This window comes from Haplochromis burtoni, unplaced genomic scaffold, assembly GCF_018398535.1.
Source record: "Haplochromis burtoni strain Fernald_Lab_line unplaced genomic scaffold, NCSU_Asbu1 Contig_25, whole genome shotgun sequence".
Classification (NCBI taxonomy): domain Eukaryota; kingdom Metazoa; phylum Chordata; class Actinopteri; order Cichliformes; family Cichlidae; genus Haplochromis; species Haplochromis burtoni.
In genome coordinates this window covers 3422168-3443369 of record NW_024582386.1, presented here as the reverse complement: position 1 = coordinate 3443369, position 21202 = coordinate 3422168, and the positions used below count along the sequence as shown (strand labels likewise).

The 21202-nt window shown below is 40.9% G+C and overlaps 1 protein-coding gene across 1 annotated transcript in view; it reads left to right on the top strand.

The window, feature by feature from the left end:
- tinagl1 (tubulointerstitial nephritis antigen-like 1) overlaps positions 1 to 20531 on the top strand; it is a 23366-nt gene extending 2835 nt beyond the window's left edge. The window contains exons 2-12 of the mRNA XM_005917401.3: positions 150 to 460; positions 2214 to 2280; positions 8699 to 8791; positions 8884 to 8998; positions 11345 to 11471; positions 11667 to 11817; positions 11903 to 12089; positions 13014 to 13059; positions 13841 to 13964; positions 16733 to 16778; positions 17384 to 20531. Coding sequence (XP_005917463.1) covers positions 157 to 460; positions 2214 to 2280; positions 8699 to 8791; positions 8884 to 8998; positions 11345 to 11471; positions 11667 to 11817; positions 11903 to 12089; positions 13014 to 13059; positions 13841 to 13964; positions 16733 to 16778; positions 17384 to 17551 — 1428 coding nt within the window. The 5' untranslated portion in view covers positions 150 to 156 and the 3' untranslated portion in view covers positions 17552 to 20531. The remainder of the gene's footprint in view (positions 1 to 149; positions 461 to 2213; positions 2281 to 8698; positions 8792 to 8883; positions 8999 to 11344; positions 11472 to 11666; positions 11818 to 11902; positions 12090 to 13013; positions 13060 to 13840; positions 13965 to 16732; positions 16779 to 17383) is intronic.
- Positions 20532 to 21202: the final 671 nt, after the last annotated feature.

Here is a 21202-nt window from a genome sequence, read left to right as displayed (position 1 = left end):
TTACTCTGCTACACTCTGCTGCTCTTCCCCCTGCAGAGTGGAGCATTTTAAGTGTGTCTTCTTGAGCATCATACAGAGGTATGCCTTGGATAACACTGGCTTTATCCACAACTCTTAAATGTTTAATTTCTGTTGTCTCCCTGTCGCAGGTTTATCATGAAGCTCATCCTGTTGACTGTGACCGTGCTACTCCTGGTGGTGGGAGAAGGCACTGCAGACAGAATCCTTTCCAGAAGGACCAAGAGGGAGCTTGCCAGTCCACTTCATGTTGGCGGCATCAGAGACCCATTCGGCTCCTACTGCCAGAGACGAGGAGGCTGCTGTCCTGGCAGGGACGACCTGTGCACCGTGCCGTACCTGGACACGATCTGCTACTGTGACCTGTTCTGCAACCGCACGGTGTCCGACTGCTGCCCCGACTTCTGGGGTCACTGTCTTGGCGTGCAGCCGCCTTTCATTGGTATGTGAAGGTACAAATGTGTTTTGGGGGGCATCAGAAAGTGTTGCAGCCATGTGTGTGAGCATGTGGGCATGTCTTTGTTAGTTAAACTCTGTCAGAGAGCTGCAGGAAACCCCACTGACAAGCTCCACGCTGGGCCACGATGGAAAGCAGCGTGACGCCCCTAATATGCTGAAAATGGATTAGAATTGCATACCTGCTTTTAAAAGCTTCAGCTTGTTACTGCATTTATATGAAGTGATCATACCAATGTTTCTTACTTGGACAGAAACCTTTGATCTTTCTAATGTCTCTTTGATTTCTTCTGTGTGATTAATCACAGAGTTACAGGGTAAACGACAGTATTAATATAATGGATTTAATAATAATAATAATAATAATAATAATAATAATAATAATAGAAAGTCAAACTATATTTCAGCATACATAATGATTATCTGTACGTTCCCTGTCCCTTAAATCATCTACATATAGCATCTGATTGTATTGCAGATTAAACTCCTGTTCGTTCACCTGTGTTACTGGTTGGTTGACTACATTTGGACTCCCTCACAGTTCTAGCACCATCCTCTCTGCCGAAGTGTGAAATGTGCCAGCAAAGGCAAAGGGCTACCTGAGAGCAGCGTAGGGAACAGTAGACTTCTTATTAACCGAGACGGTGGGAGGAGGGGTGTGTAGAGGGATGAATGGAGGTCAGGAGAAAGAATGTGGGGTATGCGGCCAGACAATGGGTACAGGACTACAAAGTTAGAGAGGTCGATGCAGGTATGTGGGCCGTGCTCGATAAGGTTTGGCACTCAGGAGGTCCGACGTACAAGCATGTGCACGCAAGCATGTTTGATCACACAGTCAGCGGAGGGAAGCCACTGAAAGACAGCTTGTTATGATAGGTCTTTCCTCTTAACTGCCACTGTTTTTTCACTCGGTCTGCGCTGAAGGAATGCTATACAAAAAATGTCACGGTAACCATTGCATATGTTCAGTCTGCACACATTCCTTCTGTATTAATGTGTAACTTGCCACTTGCCGAAGCTCTGCAGTAATTTGAATTATGATAGACCGGGCGAGACAGCTGTGAGAGCATCAGTCATAGATCACACTGTCAGCACGGGGCCTCACACCAGAGGCCGGGAAAACCTGCTCACACTGTAAATTCTCAGCCAGATTATGCCTTAAATTCCACATGGAGTCCCCTCTGACAGCATCTTCCACTTTAGGTAAGCTTGTCACCAAAACGCCAACGTTTTAACAGTCGAGTAAGATGGGCCACTTTTGGGGTCGTGACAGCGCAGGGTGTGCAACTCCCAAATTTTGTAAAATTTTTGATGTTTAATTATAGATGGAAGTGGGGGCTTTCCATGCTATCTCAGTAGAGTTGGTGCAGTGGGGCGTAAGCTGGTTAAAGCATGACGAGAGCCCGGGAAGCCTGGGAAGGCAGGAAAGAAGCTAACGCCACATTCCTACACAGGATTACTGGCTTAGAGCTCCTTAGACCTCACATTTTCTGTGTGTTAATACTAAGACTAGTTGCTGTTAACTTTTACTGTGGTTGCAAGTGAAGGAATGTGGTTACTGTGTTATTAATATCAAGTGTGTATGTGTGCTTTTAAGCCTCCGTGTACAGCATGTGTCTCATTTGTGTCTCAGTGATTGAGACTGTGCGTAGCTTTTGTTGAGATTAGCGGTAGGATCTTTATTGTTTAGCCACATCAAACCTGCGTATATTAAATTGCCACTCTTTGTCTTTTCTCAGGCACCTGTGAAAGAAATGGAAACACGTTCTTGACGGGGCAAACATACAAAGAAAATTGCAATTTATGGTATGTACACCCCGCCTTTTCCATGCATTCTTTCTGCCTTTTAAATCAAGGGTTTTCCCTTTAATTGCCCCCTGAAGTATCTTTAAGTTCGAACATTTTCAGGTTCCCAGTTTTTTTTTGTTTTTTTTTACCTGTGTAAACACTAAACATTATATAAATATGCATGTAATATTTTTTTATAATTTGGAGGGGAATTTTTTTTTTTATGGATTTGGCTTTACAAAAGCTGAAAAATCTGTTTTTACCATCAAGTTTCTCTGACTCCCTCTCTGACGTACAGCGCTTGGTATTCCTAAAAGCTGTGGGGATTTGCACAGTTTAAAATGAAGCTGTAGGTTGCAAAATGTGCCTTTGCACAGCATGTGTTTCTAACTATGCTGGTGGCTTTGTGGAGTAATGTTCATTATTCATTTTTATATCCTTGTTTTGAGTGAAAATCTTTCGCTGATCACATGATCCTTACTCACATATGAGCTTTCGTCACCTGCACCTGAAACTCTGTCTGCCTCCTTCTGCCCAGCTCTGCGTGCATAATTTTGTTGAGTTTTTTAAATGCCTATAAGAAATGTGCAGGTATAGATTAGAGATGGACCGATCCGATATTACGTATCGGTATCGGTCCGATACTGACCTAAATTACTAGATCGGATATCGGAGAAAAATAAAAAATGTAATCCGATCCATTAAATATCACGAAAGCACCTCACAAAACTTGCAGCACGCCGTAACTCACCTCAGAACGTTAGCACGTCGGAGCAGTATGCATCACGTGATAGAGCAGCTGTGGCATGCGGGACCTGTCGGTGGTCTGGATAGCATGTGGAGCTTCGCTAGCAACCCGGCATTTCATCTCCGACAAAGTTATCCCGAGAGAAGTAAAGCAAGTGTGTAAGTCCATCTCTGAATGTTTGTAAAGCATTCCTGCGTTAAGCTTAACAAGCAACTGCCTCTTCTTGCTGCTACTTCAATCATGAAACTGCTTAATGATCAGCTGATCGGCTTTTCTGTCGCGAGTCCGTCTCTCTTCTTTGTTTATCGCCCACTTTGCACCAGAAAGAGGAAACCAGCGGCTGAACAACAGCAGCACGTTTAGCTTGATAAGCTTTTGTTAGAATTTATTTAATATTACTTTCTACACCAGGATCTTTTTCTACGCAGCTGACGGCTGGTAACTGTGCAGGGGCGGATCTAGCAAAGTTTAGCCAGGGGGGCCGATAGGGCATGAACAGGGAAAAGGGGGCACAAAGACATACTTTTCTTTCTTATTCTCATTTAAAATGTCTAGCTTTTAATAAATAATTATCCAAATCTTACACCCAAAGTTTTAATTTGATGTAAAATGAATAGAAGTCAATTACTGTATATAGTAACTATTAAGTCTAATATATATACCCTAGTAAGCTATAGTACTTTTTCCTTTGGGAAGGTACCATCTGTGCAGTCTGCAATTTTGTTGAAGAAAGATGTTGAATCTATTTAATATTTCTTGAAAAATAATTGATTTCTGTGCATTTTTTTTTCACACTGCATCAAATTAAGGTTGATTACGTCGATTAAGCATCATGAGGTGGAGCGTGAGGGGTGGTTCCCTATTTTTTATTTATTTATTTTTGTTGTTGCTGGGAGTTGGAACCCTATTAGTTAGGTTGCTTAATATTTACGCTAAGTACTCTTTAAAATACCAGAATAGGGAGGATGGTGTAGGTTTAAGTTTATTAGATTGATCAGTATTGCTGAACTATGAAATATTTTTTTTTTGCATACAGGTATAACAGAATAGCTTTAGTGTAGTTGTTGTTTTAAACTTGAGTATGAACTTATACAAAATGCAGCAAGATATTTTAAAAAAACAGTTTTGTTGATTAAAAAACACTATATCGGATTCATATCGGTATCGGCAGATATCCAAATTTATGATATCGGTATCGGTATCGGACATAAAAAAGTGGTATCGTGCCATCTCTAGTATAGATAAGATAAGATGACAGATAAGCCGTGTTAGTTTGTCCAAATAGGAGAAATGACTTTAGGCCTGAAAAATAAAATATCTCAGCTCATTATGATATTTTGTTTAGAGATCATTTCCACTTTAGGATTCCTTGTAATAACTTCTGGTGATTCTCCATCACACCTCCATCATAAACTGTATATAAAAGATGGCTGTAGCCTCTGGGGCTGAAATGTGAATCTGTGTTTTAATGCTGCACTCTGTCTAATGGCCAGCAGGGGGTGACTGCTCTGGCTGCAAATAGAAGCCCAGTTGTAGAGATGTCTGTCTTGTTGTTCAACTTCAGATTTTACTCTCAATCCCTCGCTTAAAGTGTTACTTGATACCAAAAGCAGTTTATTTTGTAAATTTTGGTCCCATCTGGTGGAAAATAGTAGAAAAAGCAGGGTATTTTTAGGCTACTTGGTCTATTGACACCTCTCAGTCAAGCCAAAGGATTTCATGGTGTTCATCTTTTGTATATAGTCTACAAACCACACCTGCTAAGCACTCTGTTACACACTCAGAAATGTATTTATGCCCCAAAATGCTGACTTTAAATAATTTGATAACATGTAAATTTCCCATGTAATTTTGTACATGAACACAAAAGATAATTAACTCGATTGCTGTAGCTGAGTGTATACCAAGCATTTTTTCCCTTAATGATTAATTATTTGAATAAATACACCTTTGATTTTATATATTTGAGTTGCATTTTACTCAAAATCATTGCTTTATGTCATGTTTTTGAGGTGTAGATCCTTGTTTTCAAACTTTCTACTGCCTGTCCTCCAAAGGCTTTTCTGTTATTATAAATTATAGGATAGCCTAGTGGTAAGCTTAGACAGCCCTTATGCGAATTATTTTTCTCCCTAGGGAAGAAGAGAGGTTTGCATTTGCCTTTCTACGTGACTTGATAGACTGAATCAGAACTGAAACAGTTTTCCAGTTGAGTTTGAGTCTACTTCAATAGAGATAGAAAACCACTCTGCTTGAATACATTATAATAAGTCTGTACACTGTAATACAGCTCTCTGTAATTGACTCCTTGAGTAAATCTCCTTGGCAGTCCTGCATTATTTTTCCAATACAGTGTGTTTCTAATTCACTTTACTACCGTGACATGAAGTTAGGAGCTTCTACAAAGAGCATTGTGGATTAACTCTAAGTGACAGGAAAGTATCTCTGTCTCAGTGATTTTCAGCACCCTGAGGGGAACAGAGCCCGTGTGCGACGGCTGCCATTTTTCTGCATGACATAAGCTGCAGTCAAGGAGCTGTGTAGTAGTTCCCAAGAGTCTGGAGGGAGGTTAAGTGAGTGAAAGCAGGAGCAGCGGAAATTGAATTCCGCATCTGTCCTCCACGCTGGTTTCTCACGTCTGTGTCAATTGTTGCTCTTTAAAGTGTGTGTGTGTGTGTGTGTGTGTGTGTGTGTGTGTGTGTGTGTGTGTGTGACTCAGTCTTATCACGGGAGCAATTAAGAAAGGAATACAGTTGATGGAAGTTGATAAAGGGTGGGGGTCCTATTTTTATCTTGAGGAAAGACTTGTGGAGGTTGTTTAAAAATAGCCTCTGGTGTTCCAGTTCCTAAAAACCAACAATAATGTGCTAACTCCCCCGTTCGCTCTGAAAACAAGAGAGTCTCGGTATCATGTGCTCTCACACGTGCTTATCAAACCAATACACACAGGAGTTTGAAACTTTGCGCCACAACTTGGGCTCGGACGGATACACGCGGACATGCTTCTCCTACTCCCACTCCCTCCACTTATTAATTTCCCAAATGCGTGTCCTCCCAGCTCTTTCAGAAATCGGCTCTCGCCCTTTTCCCCCTCCCGAAGCTCTCATTAGCAGCGCCCCTGCACTCTCTTATCTGTACCGCCTATGTTTCTTTACTGATTTGAACAGGAAAGGGAAACTGTTCTAATGACTAACTGGTTTAACAGCTGCACTTAATGCACTTTGACATCAGCACCACAATCAGTATAAACATCATCTGTCTGTGCAGCACAAAATTAATCATCCGCAGATTGGTTTTTAGAACAGACTAAGTGTCGTGTATTCAGCCTGCGCTTATATTTACTGTTGTGAGTGTTAACGTGTAATACAGTATGTGTCAGCTTTTTGTCTTGTTAATGGGATTTCTAGCTAATTTGATTATTTACAGATCTGCTGCCATCCCGATAACATGTTATCTGTCCCGAAAGATCTGAACCTCGGCGACTTCTCCTTTCAAAGATGGTCTCTGGGGTAGCAGTCTGAAGGAACAGTTGATCTCTAATTTGATTTGGCAGCTGCTTTCGTCTGTTGGCTCGTTATGTCAGATGGGACAACAGCCAATGCCAGCATAGACTTTCTAAGTTTATTTATTTGCTCAGATATTGTAGATGCGCCGTATCTTCAGACACACACACAAACATGGCTCTGCTCCGACTGATCTGGAAGCATCAATGGCCAGATATGGTGAGATACTACACCTTGTGTTGTCTAGCTGTTATCCATGCTCTCTCAGGCGAGTAGATCTTAAATTGGGACTGTGACGGGGAATGTTAAATATGTCCTCACATCCCTTATATTTTATATTCAGTCCCACTCTGTCCCTCAATCTCCATAAATCAAGCCTATCCCTGTGTGTTTATCGCAGACCTACTGGCACTGTGCTGCTGCATGCCTGTATTCCTGCTGGAGGGTGGAAGAGGTGAAAGGTCACAGTTGCTTTGAACCAATCAAAAGCCATCAGATGGTCCCTGTAGGATGCTGAGCAGAAACACACTGGTGTAACCTTTTAATGTAACATGAACGTGGCACATGTGTCCCAGCAGGAAAGTGAGCCATTTGAGAGGGGAATACCGTCCACGGGTTTCTGTGTGACTGAAGAGGTCAAATTCCTCTTCAGTCACACACATCGCATTTGTTTAGTGATGGTCCTGGGTAGTAAAACATTTCATGCACAATTCATGCTAGCTACATAATTATCTGAGAAACACCCCTGTTATTGTATGGCTCACATCCTCAACACTGCTGCTGATCATGTGACTGTTAAAAACAAAAATATAGTCACTTTACACACAAACTCATTCTTCTTTCTGTTTCAATTTGACTTTAAGATCACATTGTTTCACTTCTGTTGGCTTTACTTACATCCCTCTGCCTTGTTTCACTGTGTCTTATCACCTAATTACCTGTCTGTCTCATACGCTTCCGCTGTTCCCTGCCAGACTAGCAGTTGAACTTTAGCTGCTTTATCTTTATGTTCCTGGTTTTGTTTTAATGTATATGTCACCTAGGTTTAAATTAAGTGTCTAGATTTTACCGTCTACTCATGTGTGGATCCGTCTGTTTAAAATTGCACAGGCAGTTTATAGTTTTAGCACATTTGATGTATTTTTAAAACTGAGTTTGTCACAAGAACAAAAAAACGAGCAAGCTCAATGTGTTGTATGCTACACAGAGCTATTTATAGCATGTATAAAACAAGGTTTGCACAAAACAGGCAATGGTTCTAAGACATATAAAGTGTGTTTAATATTAATAAGTAGCAATAATACATTTATCAGTGAAAATCTGCAATACATTTGAGAATGCATTTCTTTTTTGTGCTTTTCTATGTTTCATAGGGAAATGTGAAGTTGTTTTCTCCGTTTCATTTATGCAGGATTTGTGCGGGGGTTTTCTGTTTAAAATAATAATCTGAAACATGTCATGTGCATGAAAATATATTAGAAATAACTAAAACACCCACTGGTGCATACTGGATGTACAAGTAAAAAGATAATGCAGAGTGGATCTGTTTAGTGTTATCTCAGCTTTGAGGCAAGTGATTGAAGCGATAACCCAGTGAGAAATACTGCTGACTGAGGTATGATTGGGGTGGAGGGGAGCACACATACAGGAGGGCTACCTGTGCATTGCAAATTGTCAACTATAATACGTGTGATAGGGGACTGCTTATGTATATATATGTGTGTTTGTTTGTTTGTTTTTGTTTTTTTTAAAGCCTTTCCATTCTGATGTTGTATTACCACACACGCAAACACACAAAGGCACACTTCTCGGCAGTGAGTCATCAGAAAGTAAATCCTCTGTTTCTGAGCGTCTCCAAAGTAAACATCTGTGTGTCATCGTTAATATCCTGCTCACTTATTTTCCGTTTTGCCGAATAAAAACGGATCTGCATTCTGCAGCCTTAAAAGGCTGAATAATCTAAGCTTTTTATTTTTAACCATCCCACTCCATAATTTCTCCAGCCTTTTCCGGCTGCTAACATTCTTCTTTCAATTTATGTCTTATTTGGGAAATCCACTCAGCCTCTGCTCACTTGCCTTTGTTTAATAGACTTTAGTGACTGTAGCATAAAAATACACATTTTTTCAGGCACTTGTAGTTTCTTTGAATGTCCCCTACTAACTTTTTTTTCTCTCTGCTGTAGCACATGTGGGACTTCTGGACGTTGGGAGTGTGAGCAGAACGCCTGTCTCATTGAGCCGGACATTATCCAAGCTGTCAACAGAGGAAACTATGGGTAAGAAACAAATAAATATAGACACGTACTTACAATACACTGTTTGTAGTTAAAAACACATATGATTTCTGCCTCTTTCATATTGTTTTTAGGTGGAGGGCAGCTAACTACAGTGAGTTGTATGGCATGACTTTAAACGAAGGCATCCGCTACCGACTGGGCACACAAAGACCATCAAGAACAGTCATGAACATGAATGAGATTCAGGTACAGGACTCTTCGTTCATTGAATCATCAAATCATCGTTAGAAAATAAATATATGGGTGAACTTTCTAAAGGCTTAGATACAAAACTTCACTGATTGGACTCCTTATTTAAATCTCTCACCTGTAGTCTGGCTCTTGTCTTGCCTCTCTCTGCCCTTTCTTCTTTTTCCTCTCTCCTCCAATTAGTTGCAGAAGATTTCCGCCCCTCACTGAGCCTGGTTCTGCCAGAGGTTTCTTCCTGTTAAAAGGGAGTTTTTCCTTCCCACTTTCACCAGATGCTTGCTCATAGAAGGTTGTGTGATTGCTGGGATTTCTTTCTAATATTGTAGGATCTTTACTTTGCAATATAAAACACATTGAGCTGTTGGCTGGACTTTTACATAAAATTAAATTAAATTCACTTAGGTGCCCTTGATATATCCATACAGGAACTGTAAGAATATAACTGTACTGGTCGCCATTAGGTGTAACTTCTTAAACTCTCAGTTTCCACTTAAAAACGACAAAAGGCATAACATACGGATAACATATCATTCATCTCCTGATTCCACTAATACTACAACTATGGAGAGAAAACCAAAATGATGTCTTTAGATATTTTCAAAATTGTATGATGGAGTGATTTGATAACCAAGTGGTTAGCGTGCATACTCAGGTTCCCTAAACAGTGAATCGTTGGATTACCGGTTGGCTGGACCATGTCTTTCTTCACTCATGAATAGCAGGAAAAAAGTAACATAGAGATTTACAGAAATAATATTCTTAATATTTGGCAACAGAAACGATTGGTATTGTATACATCGTTTGCTTATTTTTGCATTTAAACACAGACATTTGAAATATTACATAGAAATAGTTTTTAAAATCAGAGTATATGAAATTTGATCAACGCTGAATTTAAAGAACTATAGTTTCTATTCTGTAGTCATGATAGGAACATATGCTGAATTAGTCACAAACTGTTTCCCACTTGTGTGAGTGTATGACATAAAGAGGAGAGATGTGGGTGGAAGCAGGAAGTTTTACAGACAGGTGAGAATAAAAAGAAAAAGTTACTCATACCTTTACTTTTCAACTTTTCTTTTTTTCTTACAAGCTCTTGCACGCTTGAAACCTATTACAAACAAGTGAGCACTGATCAAAACCTGCTTCACTTAATTATGGTGGCCTGCTGGTATGTAACGGCCTCTCTGTTTGGAGACCTCAGCCTGCTCTGTCTTTGTTTACATTTTTACCCCAGAAAGATTACATAAGACGCAACCAAAACATCACATAGAGAAGACGGAAAGGATGGTGGCGGCTTTGAGAATAAAGACAAGACTTCCTCTTGGGTCTGCGCATCCCCACTTTGCCCTGCGTGCATTCATTCCACCTCGAAATTTTGTAACACCCCCTACTCCTTCCGCCGTCAGCGTGTCCCTGCCTGTGCCACAAATCAGATCACAGCCCATTCACAAAACTCCCAGTCTCTCCCCTTTCCTGTTGTTTCTGCAGACTCGTGTCAAACGCACTTAATGCAACATTTTAGATGCCTTTTGGATCAGGTGCTTTTTTTGCACTTTGACCTGCCAGAGCTCCAAATCTCTGAGCAGCAGCACATTCCTTAGTGATGTATCAGGTGGCCGTCTGTGCTCTGAATGCTTCACTATTAAGCAGTGGAATGCACCGCGGGCAGCCAGAGTCTTTGTCAGAGAGAGAGAGATGAAGCTATCTGTAGTGTATGTTCATCACATAATACCAGGAGATATGAATAGAGTATCCGACAATAGCTGGCGATTAAATGATGGAGCACGTCTGAGTGAAAGCGCTCTATCAGGGAGACAGTTACACTCTATAACAGAAGTTTATCATCATGATGAAACCCTAATATAACCAAAGAGACTTGTTGTTTCACAAAGAGGAGTGGCTTCAGAGGGTCCTGTCTATTCTGCAACGTTAGAAATGGATTCTGGTTCAAATGGTTGTAAAGAAATCCTCTTTTTTTTTTTTTTTTAAATGTGGCCTTTGATTAGTAGACTTATGTAATCTGCCCATGATCCAAGCTTGTATTACGAAGCTGCCCACAAGTATTTTAATTGCACCCTTCAGTTTGAGTTCTGCTGTGGCCAAACAGTTGCACTACACTACCTGACGCCACATTCAAGCAACCCGTGCTGCTGCACGTAAATGTTAGGCTGTTTTTAAATACCGTTTCCTTTCTTTTCCCTATAAATTCATGTCACACATCTTGGACTGTCAGTTGGTAATAATGACTGTTTTTACTGAGAACTATAAATGTTTTCTTCGTGGGTTGCTGCAAAAGATGGAGTTGAAGCACGAACGAACAAACTTCTTTCCCTCTTGCAGATGAACATGGATCCTCAGACCGACAATCTGCCGCCCTACTTCAATTCAGCAGAGAAGTGGCCGGGGAAGATTCATGAACCGCTGGATCAGGGCAACTGCGCTGCTTCCTGGGCCTTCTCAACAGCAGGTGCTGTCTTAGGGAAAATGACATCTGTAGGGCTAATGGGGGAACTGTAGGGAAATATCCTTAAAATGTGTCACATGCAAGCGTGCATGAACTATAGGAAATAGAAGTTCTTTAGTTCTCAAGTTTCTTCTTGAAGTGAAGCTTCCACCATGAAATTTTAGTTACGTGTTTATGCGTTTGCTTTGTTGCCACCAGCTGTGGCATCAGACAGAATCTCCATCCAGTCTATGGGCCACATGACTCCTCGGCTGTCTCCCCAAAATCTTATTTCCTGTGACACACGCAACCAGGGAGGCTGTGCCGGAGGACGCATAGATGGAGCCTGGTGGTATCTTCGGCGTAGAGGGTAAGCCCCCCTTCATCTCAGACAAAGTTATTACTGCTCGTGAATGAATGATGGGTGACTTACATCTTCCCATCCCTCCCGACAGAGTTGTGACAGAAGACTGTTACCCATATCAACCTCCGCAGCAAACGCCGGCAGAGGTGGGTCGCTGCATGATGCAGAGCCGCTCGGTTGGACGGGGGAAGAGGCAAGCCACGCAGCGATGTCCCAACACGCAAAACTACCACAACGACATCTACCAGTCCACGCCGCCCTACAGGCTCTCATCCAATGTAAGTGAAAGAAAGCTGCACAAAGCACAAGTGTACACAAAAACATCCACTCTCGCTCACAAAACTATACTGATCAGCCATGGTGTGCCTGGCTCACCTGGGAATGAGTCTGAGATTGTAGAAGGGCAGTGGGATGTGCTTTTTTTTTTTGGTTTTGTTTTTTACCCACTTGTTTTCCATATCTCAGGAGGTAGGATTCAGAACTGAGGAGTTAGCTTTGTGTATAAAACTAAATTATAAACTATTCTAGTACGATGACTTAGAAAGGCTGTCTTTGAGAAACACCGCTGTGAGTGAATTACACCAATTTAAAGACAACACTCATTGTCTGCTATCATTTCAGGACCAGCGGGTTAATCCGAAATGAGATTTCCTCCTCATATTAGTGTTTCTACTTTCTGCTCGGAGACAGAAGTGAGTTACATAAGCCCTCATCCTTCAATCGAACAATAAAAACCGTAAAATATCTCTATTTTGGTTGCTAATATGGGTGGATGAATCTAAATGACTTCATGGAGACATTATCCCCGCCCTCTCTGCAACCCATGCACTAGTATCATGTAACATTTGCACAAACTGCCTCCCGAAGCGGTGTCTCCACGCTGCTGCATGGATCTTCTGCAAATCAGACAACCGCTGAGCAGCAGCCAACATGTGGTTTCACCAGAAGCTATCCGTCAGGGCTAAGTGACGGCTAATGCTTCTCAAAATCATTACAGCCTGTTGTTCCTGTCTCTTGATAGCCTGTGAAGTCAATAAGCCAGGCATTAAGACCAAGGGGCCCTGCTGAACTCAATCTTGTTATCTGACTTTTAACTTCCAGGGGGTTGTTTTCATCCTCTCCGTTTCACTGACATGTAACGATCATTCTGTCTGTCTCACTCTCCTTTGCCTATAAATCGTTCTCTCTATCGTCTCACTTAGGAAAAGGAGATTATGAAGGAGATTATGGATAATGGCCCCGTGCAAGGTAACGCAATGCCTTTCTGTGTGTGTATGTCTTCCTTAAATATGCTTGTATTTTATTGTCAACATTGCTCCCACGTGGGTGTGACTTTTCACGAATTAAAACACACACAGCTTGAAGTATCTGACCTAGACTGATGTCATATTTAACCTTTTCATCTGAATGGTTTTAACCAGAGTTTTAACTCTGACCCCAGTCACCCCGTCAGAAATGAGCGGCCTCCGCGGCTTGCTAGGGTTGATCTAACTTTGCTATATTAGCGCGGCTAGCTGCCTGGAGCCCATCTGGAATGCCTTCAAGTACACTTGAATAAAGGAGTCACATGTCGAAGGATGTGTGCATGTGTGTATGGGAGCGTGTGCCAACTTATTGTTCAACAGTCCAGGGAGGAAGAGTTTTGAGAAAGTCGTGGAGAGCTGCATGAGTGTGTGTGGTCATTGTGTGTGTCTGCTGAAGAGATTCTAATAAGAGTGAAAGTTTGCATTATATTCTCAACCAGGGAACACTGCATCTAGTGCTGATACAGCTTTAAAAACTTCTTCTATCCATAAACAGCTGCTGGAAAAACAAAGTCACACATAGCTTAGATGTGCAGCTTACACTAACACACGCACACAAACCTGCTCTGATGTTTGGGTGTGTGACTCGGGGGAAATCAGAATTTGTTTGGTGAAATTGCTTAATAGTTTTGGGAAATGGCTAATCAAAGTGTGTGTGTGCGTGCGCGTGTACTCATGCAGGTTATTTCCACCTTCTAATTCTCCGTGCTTGTTTGTTCTTGCAGCTATTATGGAGGTCCACGAGGACTTCTTTGTCTATAAGACTGGGATCTACAAACACACAGATGCCAGTTTCACTAAACCACCGCAATACCGCAAACATGGCACACACTCAGTCAGGATCACCGGGTAAGTTACCAGAATACCGAGACAATCCAAAACAGTTCATATTTTTGCCCCCATTTAGTGAACCAACATACTTTGTCACAACGTGGCTCGGAGACATGCATATACAGACCTGACTGGGCTTAAAATCAACTCACCAGGTTTTTTTCTTTTTTTTCTTTACCTGACTCCTGTTTAGACAAAAGCTTTCACCTTTTCTACATCTTTAACCCGAGTGTGTCTGGTTTAACTGTTGCTACATGCTTAGCAGTGGCCCTATCTCTTCAGAAGTTGTTTAATAAGGATGAATCAGGGTTTTAATTGAGTCCTTGTTGGTACTGGGTTTGATTCAAAGCTCCACTTGCACGTGTGTTTGCACACAGCCAGCTGTCTGCTTGTGAATAAGCGTTCCCTCCCTTCCAGACTATTGCTCTCGGAGACACACCTTGGCTCCACTCCTTCATCTGCCCCAGACAGTCCCCCCTGCCCCCCCATCTAGTCACTTTAACAACCGCAAATATGCAGGCAGGTAGACGGCTGACGCACCTGGATTGCCTGCCCACACCCACTGCCGTGCGTTTCTCTGGCTCTGTGATGTCTCCATCATCACTCTTCATCTGGCCGTCAGACTGTCCCACTTCCTTTCTTTTACTCCTCTTAACATTTAAGCCAAAATATTCCTCTTATCATTTTAGACTCCAGACAGACTGATACTGTTTTATGGTTTGTTTGTTTGTTTGTTTGTTTTTTAAATATTCTGACCTTTAAGATGAATAAACCGCTCTTTGCTTTTAAATATTTTACAGGCTGTAGTTCATCCAGCTGCCTTTGACATATGTCACTGATATATTTGGCTCAGTTTACATTTTTAAACTGTGACAGTGGTTCTGAGTAATTGGTATTTGGTAACATTTGACTGTCAGAGATGGGCAGTAATTGGAACGTTGTTTGATCGATCCCCGGCTCCTCCAGTTTTTATGTGAGATAATAAAACCCCAATTACCGGCTAATTCATCCAATGACGTGTGGGTTTGTGTCATACTGTAGATAAACATTTACCTGAGTGTCAAAAAAACAGCAAACATGCAAGTCCTGAATTATGACAGAAGCAACTTCTCTGCTTTTATCTGATAAGGATAAAACACAAATCTCTTTACTCGAAGCTTTCACTGTCTGTAGTTTTTCTTTCATGCATAAGCACATGTAGGATAAAAAAAACAAACAAACAAACAAAAAAAACCCAAACACTTCTCATCCTCCAACCTGTACTTAGCTTATTTAAATCCTATACAGTTTTCTCAGTTTTCTTCAAGTGCATTCGTGTTTGCTTATCACGCTCGTGTTAGAACCACACCCTCTGGAGTGTAATTACTTCTCTGCAGCTTCATTGTCAGTAAACTGTGGAGGTATGCACAGTGTGAGATGATGGTGAGGATGAAGATACAGCCTCCTTCTACAACTACTGTGATTTCTGACTGCTTTGGATGTGGTTTGGCTGGATGTGGCTTTAGCTGCGGTGCAGGTTTAGGGATGGATGGAGGCTGTGAAAGGCACTGTTTTGAGCTCCAAACCTGCCAGCCACAGGTTTCAGTGTGTTTACATAGACTAAATCCCATAGCTGTGTATTCGTTTAAGCCCAGGGCCTGGGAAAGTTTGTGGAGATAGCATTGAGGTCCACTGTGGCGGAAAGGGCATTGTCTGGGGTGCTGATCCCGACTGCACTGGACAGAGAGAGGGGGATCAGTGCCCGAGAGGAGAGGTCAGAGCTGGGATGAGGGGCGCTGGGCAAGGGCGGGGGTACATGGGCACAGGGGCATGTCCATCATTGTCCCCAAGTGAGCAAGTGAGTTGATTGGAAGACCGATAAGAGATCAGCAGTGGTCTGATTCTGTCTGCCTGTCTCTATACCAATAAATATGCACACAAGTAAACACGGGGTCACACACTTGTATACAGGTGTGAACAATGCTCACAAACACCAGCCAGGGTCTACTTTAGACGCTGGCTGGGATGTTGTATTTACACAGCTGCTTTTAATGTGTCTGCTCCTGGTCAATGTGACGTTATAATCCACTTGGGAGAGTAGTGGCCTAATAAAGTCACTCGCTGAATGAAGCCTGGCACAGTTTGCCAGTGTTTTGGTGGCAGGCTACTGAGTTGGCAGGGCCTGAGGCCGTCCAGTGTATTTCCCAGCATTCCTTTACTTTATAAAAGATAACAACCGATTGCAGACCGGGAGTCTCTTTGGAAATGAAAGGCCGGGTGTGGAAAAACAGGATGGGAATTGGCTTTAGGTCTGTTTTGATCATGACGAGCAGAAACGGCAGGGGTTGGCAGCAGCTACGCTAAGACCAAAGTGTATGGCATGATGGGAATTTATGGACCTTTGCCAGGGTTTCCTGAGAACAAAGCCACAGCCACCAGAGAAGGTAAAGCTAAAGTTCAGTGTCCCTGTGGGCTGCTCATTTTTTGCAGTGTTGGTGCTCTGATGAAGCTGAGGTGCTGTTCCTCTTCCCTGTGACCTACGCCCGATGAAGAGGGGAACTCTGTGTTTCTTTGTATTGGAATGCAAAATGATGTCCAGCTATAAATACTCAGGATGTTGTTAACAAGGGGAAAGTTTATTTTTTTTAAACATTTGAACCCTGCATATCTGCTTTTCACTGAGCACATCTGAGGCAAAGTAATGCATTACATGTCTTAAATTATTTTTTTTACAGCTCTAATAAGACGTAGCTATACTTTAATTTTTATGCGCTTTAATTCACTATCATCTCTGATCTGTGCACTAGGTGGGGAGAAGAGAGAAATGTTGATGGAACATCAAGAAAATATTGGGTAAGTTTTCACTTTACACCTTCTTTACCAGTAGTTCAAGGTGGCCTATTATGCTTATTTCCAGCTCCTTATTTTTGTTTTTTAGACTTAAAATAAAAATGACTACTTTTAAATCTACTCTCTATCCTCCCACTCTAAAAGGCCGCTGTTTTCTGATTGGCTGCCCCTCTCCTGGCTTCCACAAATTTAGTTCTTATAGTGTTTGCAAGTCCTCATCCCAGCTTGAAATTATCATATAAGGATGTCTGTTTCAGGCTGATGTCAGCTCGACACAAGAGTAGAAAATGAGTTTCAAACTGAGCAGCAGGAAATAAGGAAAAGTGTAATAGGTCCCTTTTAAAGAGATTGACTGAAAAACCCTGCTGCTGTAGCACAGGCAATATGTTTTAACGATTAAACAGTTAAAGCTTCTTTTCAATATGATTAAATTTTAAAAACAGTATCTTAATTACTATAAGTGATTATTCGATATTAAAATAAAAAGTCTGTTGTAAAAAGCTGTTTTTTTCCCCCCTGATTGGTGAGGTGTAGGGGAAAGTAAATAAAACCTTGTCATCTTTAAGTCTTATTGTATTTTACAGTTGGTGTGATCTTATTTCCCCCAGATTGCTGCCAACTCCTGGGGAAAGAACTGGGGTGAAAACGGCTACTTCCGGATCGCTCGTGGGGAAAACGAGTGTGAGATTGAAACATTTGTGATCGGCGCGTGGGGCAGAATCTCAATGGAAGACATGCACAACCACCATCACCACCATCACCGCAGGCACATTTAAAGACACTGCAGATCTTAAAACCCTATTAAAACCTGTATTATTGTCCAAACTACAGTTGGTCTTTCTATGCAGCTGCGTCGCAGGCCATCGCATCCCCTCTACTGGCCATAAAGTGAGCCCTAGTCCTCTTTTTTTACACTTTAGTTTATTCTGGGGATCGATACAGAACCTTGTTCTCCACCCTCTGTAGCCTTTTAATAGAACGACTGTGTATCTCAAGATTCATGACACCAAAAACTAAGACAAACTAAGCTAAAGTTCTTTCACTTTGCCTTGCAATCAGGCAACTCAGGTACCTACTGCTCCAAAGACCACACATCCCAGAATCCCCAGTATAATATCTGGTGAAGCATTATCATGTCTGGCGACGAAGGATGTGATCTTTTTATTCTTCAGTTTTTTCTAACTCAAAACCTGTAATAACCAGACAGGCTTGGAAAAGAGGGAATCTGAGAGCTAAAATACCAGATGTCAAGACACACCCTTCTAAACCATGTAACTCAATAATATATCACTGATGACCTTACTGACATTTACCTGTCAGCTAAACAGAGGCGTAGCTTGACCCGTTCTCTTGTTTTCAGAGAGGGCACTTGTAAAGAGTTAGTAGCTGGAGGCTGTAGGGTTTCTCACACATTCCAGTAAAAAGGTAGAATCTGACACTGGAAACACAAGGTGACTTAAAAGTGTAAGATTACAAGGAAAGTCACAGTTCCTCCTAAAACTATGAAATCTTTTAAAGAAATATCAATGAAACAGGCACAATCCTGGCTCTTTAGAACGCTACTAGCAAGTGCTTAATTCATCATTTACATATTTTTACTCCTCCTTATTATGTCATTTATAAATACAGATGTGTTAACACCATGCACAGATATCACTGCTGGTAATAAGCATAATTATACTAATGGTCATATCATAATATATCTATTATATTATTTACTATATAAATGGTGAATCAAGCACTTTCTAATACAGTCTTAATCCTGAATAGTGTAACATTATTAAAAAAGCTTGACCAAAATGCCAAGTTTTTGAGTTTTGAGCTACTAAGTCAAACTTTGTGGATAATTTGTCTTTTGGGTTTTTGGTTTTTTTTGTGTGGCAGAGATAAAATTAGGTTAAGTCTCTGTGACAGTTATTAAGATTTAAAAAGCCATGCTGCTTTCCCCAGTCCTAATATTTTACTAAATTAAAAACTGATGTCTGCAGAGTTTAAAGATTGTATTACTTAAAGAAAAAAAAAAAACAGACACAAAAATAAAACAGAGTTGATCACTGCAGAAGAAAATAGGAAGTATGTATAATGTTCTTAATGTACTCTGTTCTGTGTACACTGTTACAGTTTGAGCTAAAGATGTCTTTATTCTTTTGCGGCAGTTACATTTACATTTTTTAACTACTTGTTTTACAATGTACTGTATGTAGAAATTCTCTTAACCCACTCATGACTCCGTTGCTTTTCTTCTTCTGCATTCTTGAAACTGAACACGACGAGTAGCTTGAGCGACGTGCGATAATGCTGCTAAAGGCCAGTCTGCGCTGCGCTGTTTGTGTTTAGCTTTGTGCATCTGATAGGTAATAAACATATGAAGCCACTTCAGAGTAACACTGTAACACGGATTCAACAGATGAGCTGCATGACTTTATGTTCTCATTATTTGTTGTGACTTTTTTTTTATTTTTATTTTTATTGTTTTCTGCTGGAACTGTAAGATCAAACTGAGCTAGCTCCATTTGAAATATATGTTTTTCTTTTCAGTTTCATTGTTATCATAGGCTCACTTGAAAAGCAAAGCACAGCGTGTTATTACCGCATGCCTGAAATTACACCCTGGTTTGCTTCAGTAACAATTTCAAAAGGATTTTTCATTTTTTACATCGTCACGTCTTGTGATCTTTAAGGCCTTTCCGTTGATTCCTTCAGGCGTGAACTGGCAGATGAATATAAAAGCAAAGAGAAATGTCTGGATGCTCAAGCAATGTGCAATGTGGTGGAGAGGGTAGAGATTAGCAGTCGATTGCGTGTTCCTCGTTCATTGTAAAAAAACAACAACAAAACAATCCCCCCACAAAGAATCGTTGCTTTCCAGAAAGGATCAAGAGACATGAGCTGCACAGGAGGTTGACAGTAAATAAAAATACACCAGAAACAGTATGAAACTGGGCTTCTTGTCCTGGGGTGGAAGTGATTATGTCATTAACACAAAGAAGGATCAATCAAGTCTACATTTTTGCTTGTGGACAAATCCTTTACACGGGAGGAAGGATTGATTTAATAAAAGCCGCTAGCTGCTAAATTGTTATATATAGGTGTGTTGTAGTCCTCGCTACCTGTCAGTAACAGGTCTCAGTGTGAAAAGGTGCATATCAGTGGCTTGATTTTAAAAAAAGAAACAAAAAAGCAGAGAGAGCAGTGGAATTTGACCAAAGCTGGATTTTTTTTTTCTTTTTCTGTTGACCAGAAACCTGTCGTCATACTCATTTTCCTGCATTACGTTCACTTAGTGGTTCTTTGGATTAGTTGTTAGCTTTAACCAAAATGCAATAGATGACACTGAATATATAGAAAACATAAAATATTAAAAACCCTCTTATCACATGAAGATGTTCAAAACGTTAACGTTGTGATTTTGTTGATATATTATCAAGGTTCATGTGGGACCAGTTACAGTTGCAGAAGGTTCACTGCAAACTCCAAATATGTGCCACAGAAACTGATCCTACTTTTAACCAAAATGCTTTCTCCAATTACACGAGCAGCAGACTTTCACTCAGAAAATGTGTATTTAGTGTAAAATGAACCATTTCATATTCACTGCTGTGTAGACTTTTATTTATGCAAGTTGTTTAAATTATATAGTTTTTTTCTTCTTGATTTGCCTGTGAAATGTTTCATTATTTCTTTGTCTCGTGTTGTGTCTGCTAAGTGAAATGCCACATTAGTGTTCACTTACACAATAAAGTCTTTCTAAAACCACGTCCATGTAACTTGCCCCTGAAATATCACAGTGTAATAAAAATAGATGCATTCAGGGACCGAGAAGCGATCAAAAACACGTCTCGTTTCATACTTACTGTGCACGCGTGACTATAAGCTGATGGTGAAAGTAATGAGTGAGCAGCAATAGCAGGAACCTGGCACAGGGTGTTTAGGATGAATCTCCACACGATGTGCCGGGGTAGGACGAGGACAGTTTTTATAAGGTCGCGCTGTGTCAGCGTACTCTTCCATCTCCGAGGGCAATAACTAATCAGTCGGTGGACGACCCGAGCAAAGAGACGTTTGGCTCTTGCTCATATGCTCCATCTTGTTTAATTTGAAGCCAAATTGAAGCCGCAGAACATTAAAAAAAATATTCAGAATAATATATGAATGTGTATTTTAATGTTTTGGGGTTTTTTTGTTATCTAAAAAGCTTTTATGTCAATTGGCCCAATAAAAACCGGAATGTCTGTTTATACTACATTTGTTTCACATGTTAATATAAAGTTTGACTGTTGGTTAGACAATCGCCATCATTAAAGAGACATGACCATTAATGAATCAATGTTTCTGATCCAATAATCTAATGGATAAGATTTTGCATTAAACCTACATACATTTTGGGTACATATAAAGTACATTTTAAACTTGACCTTCATGCTATA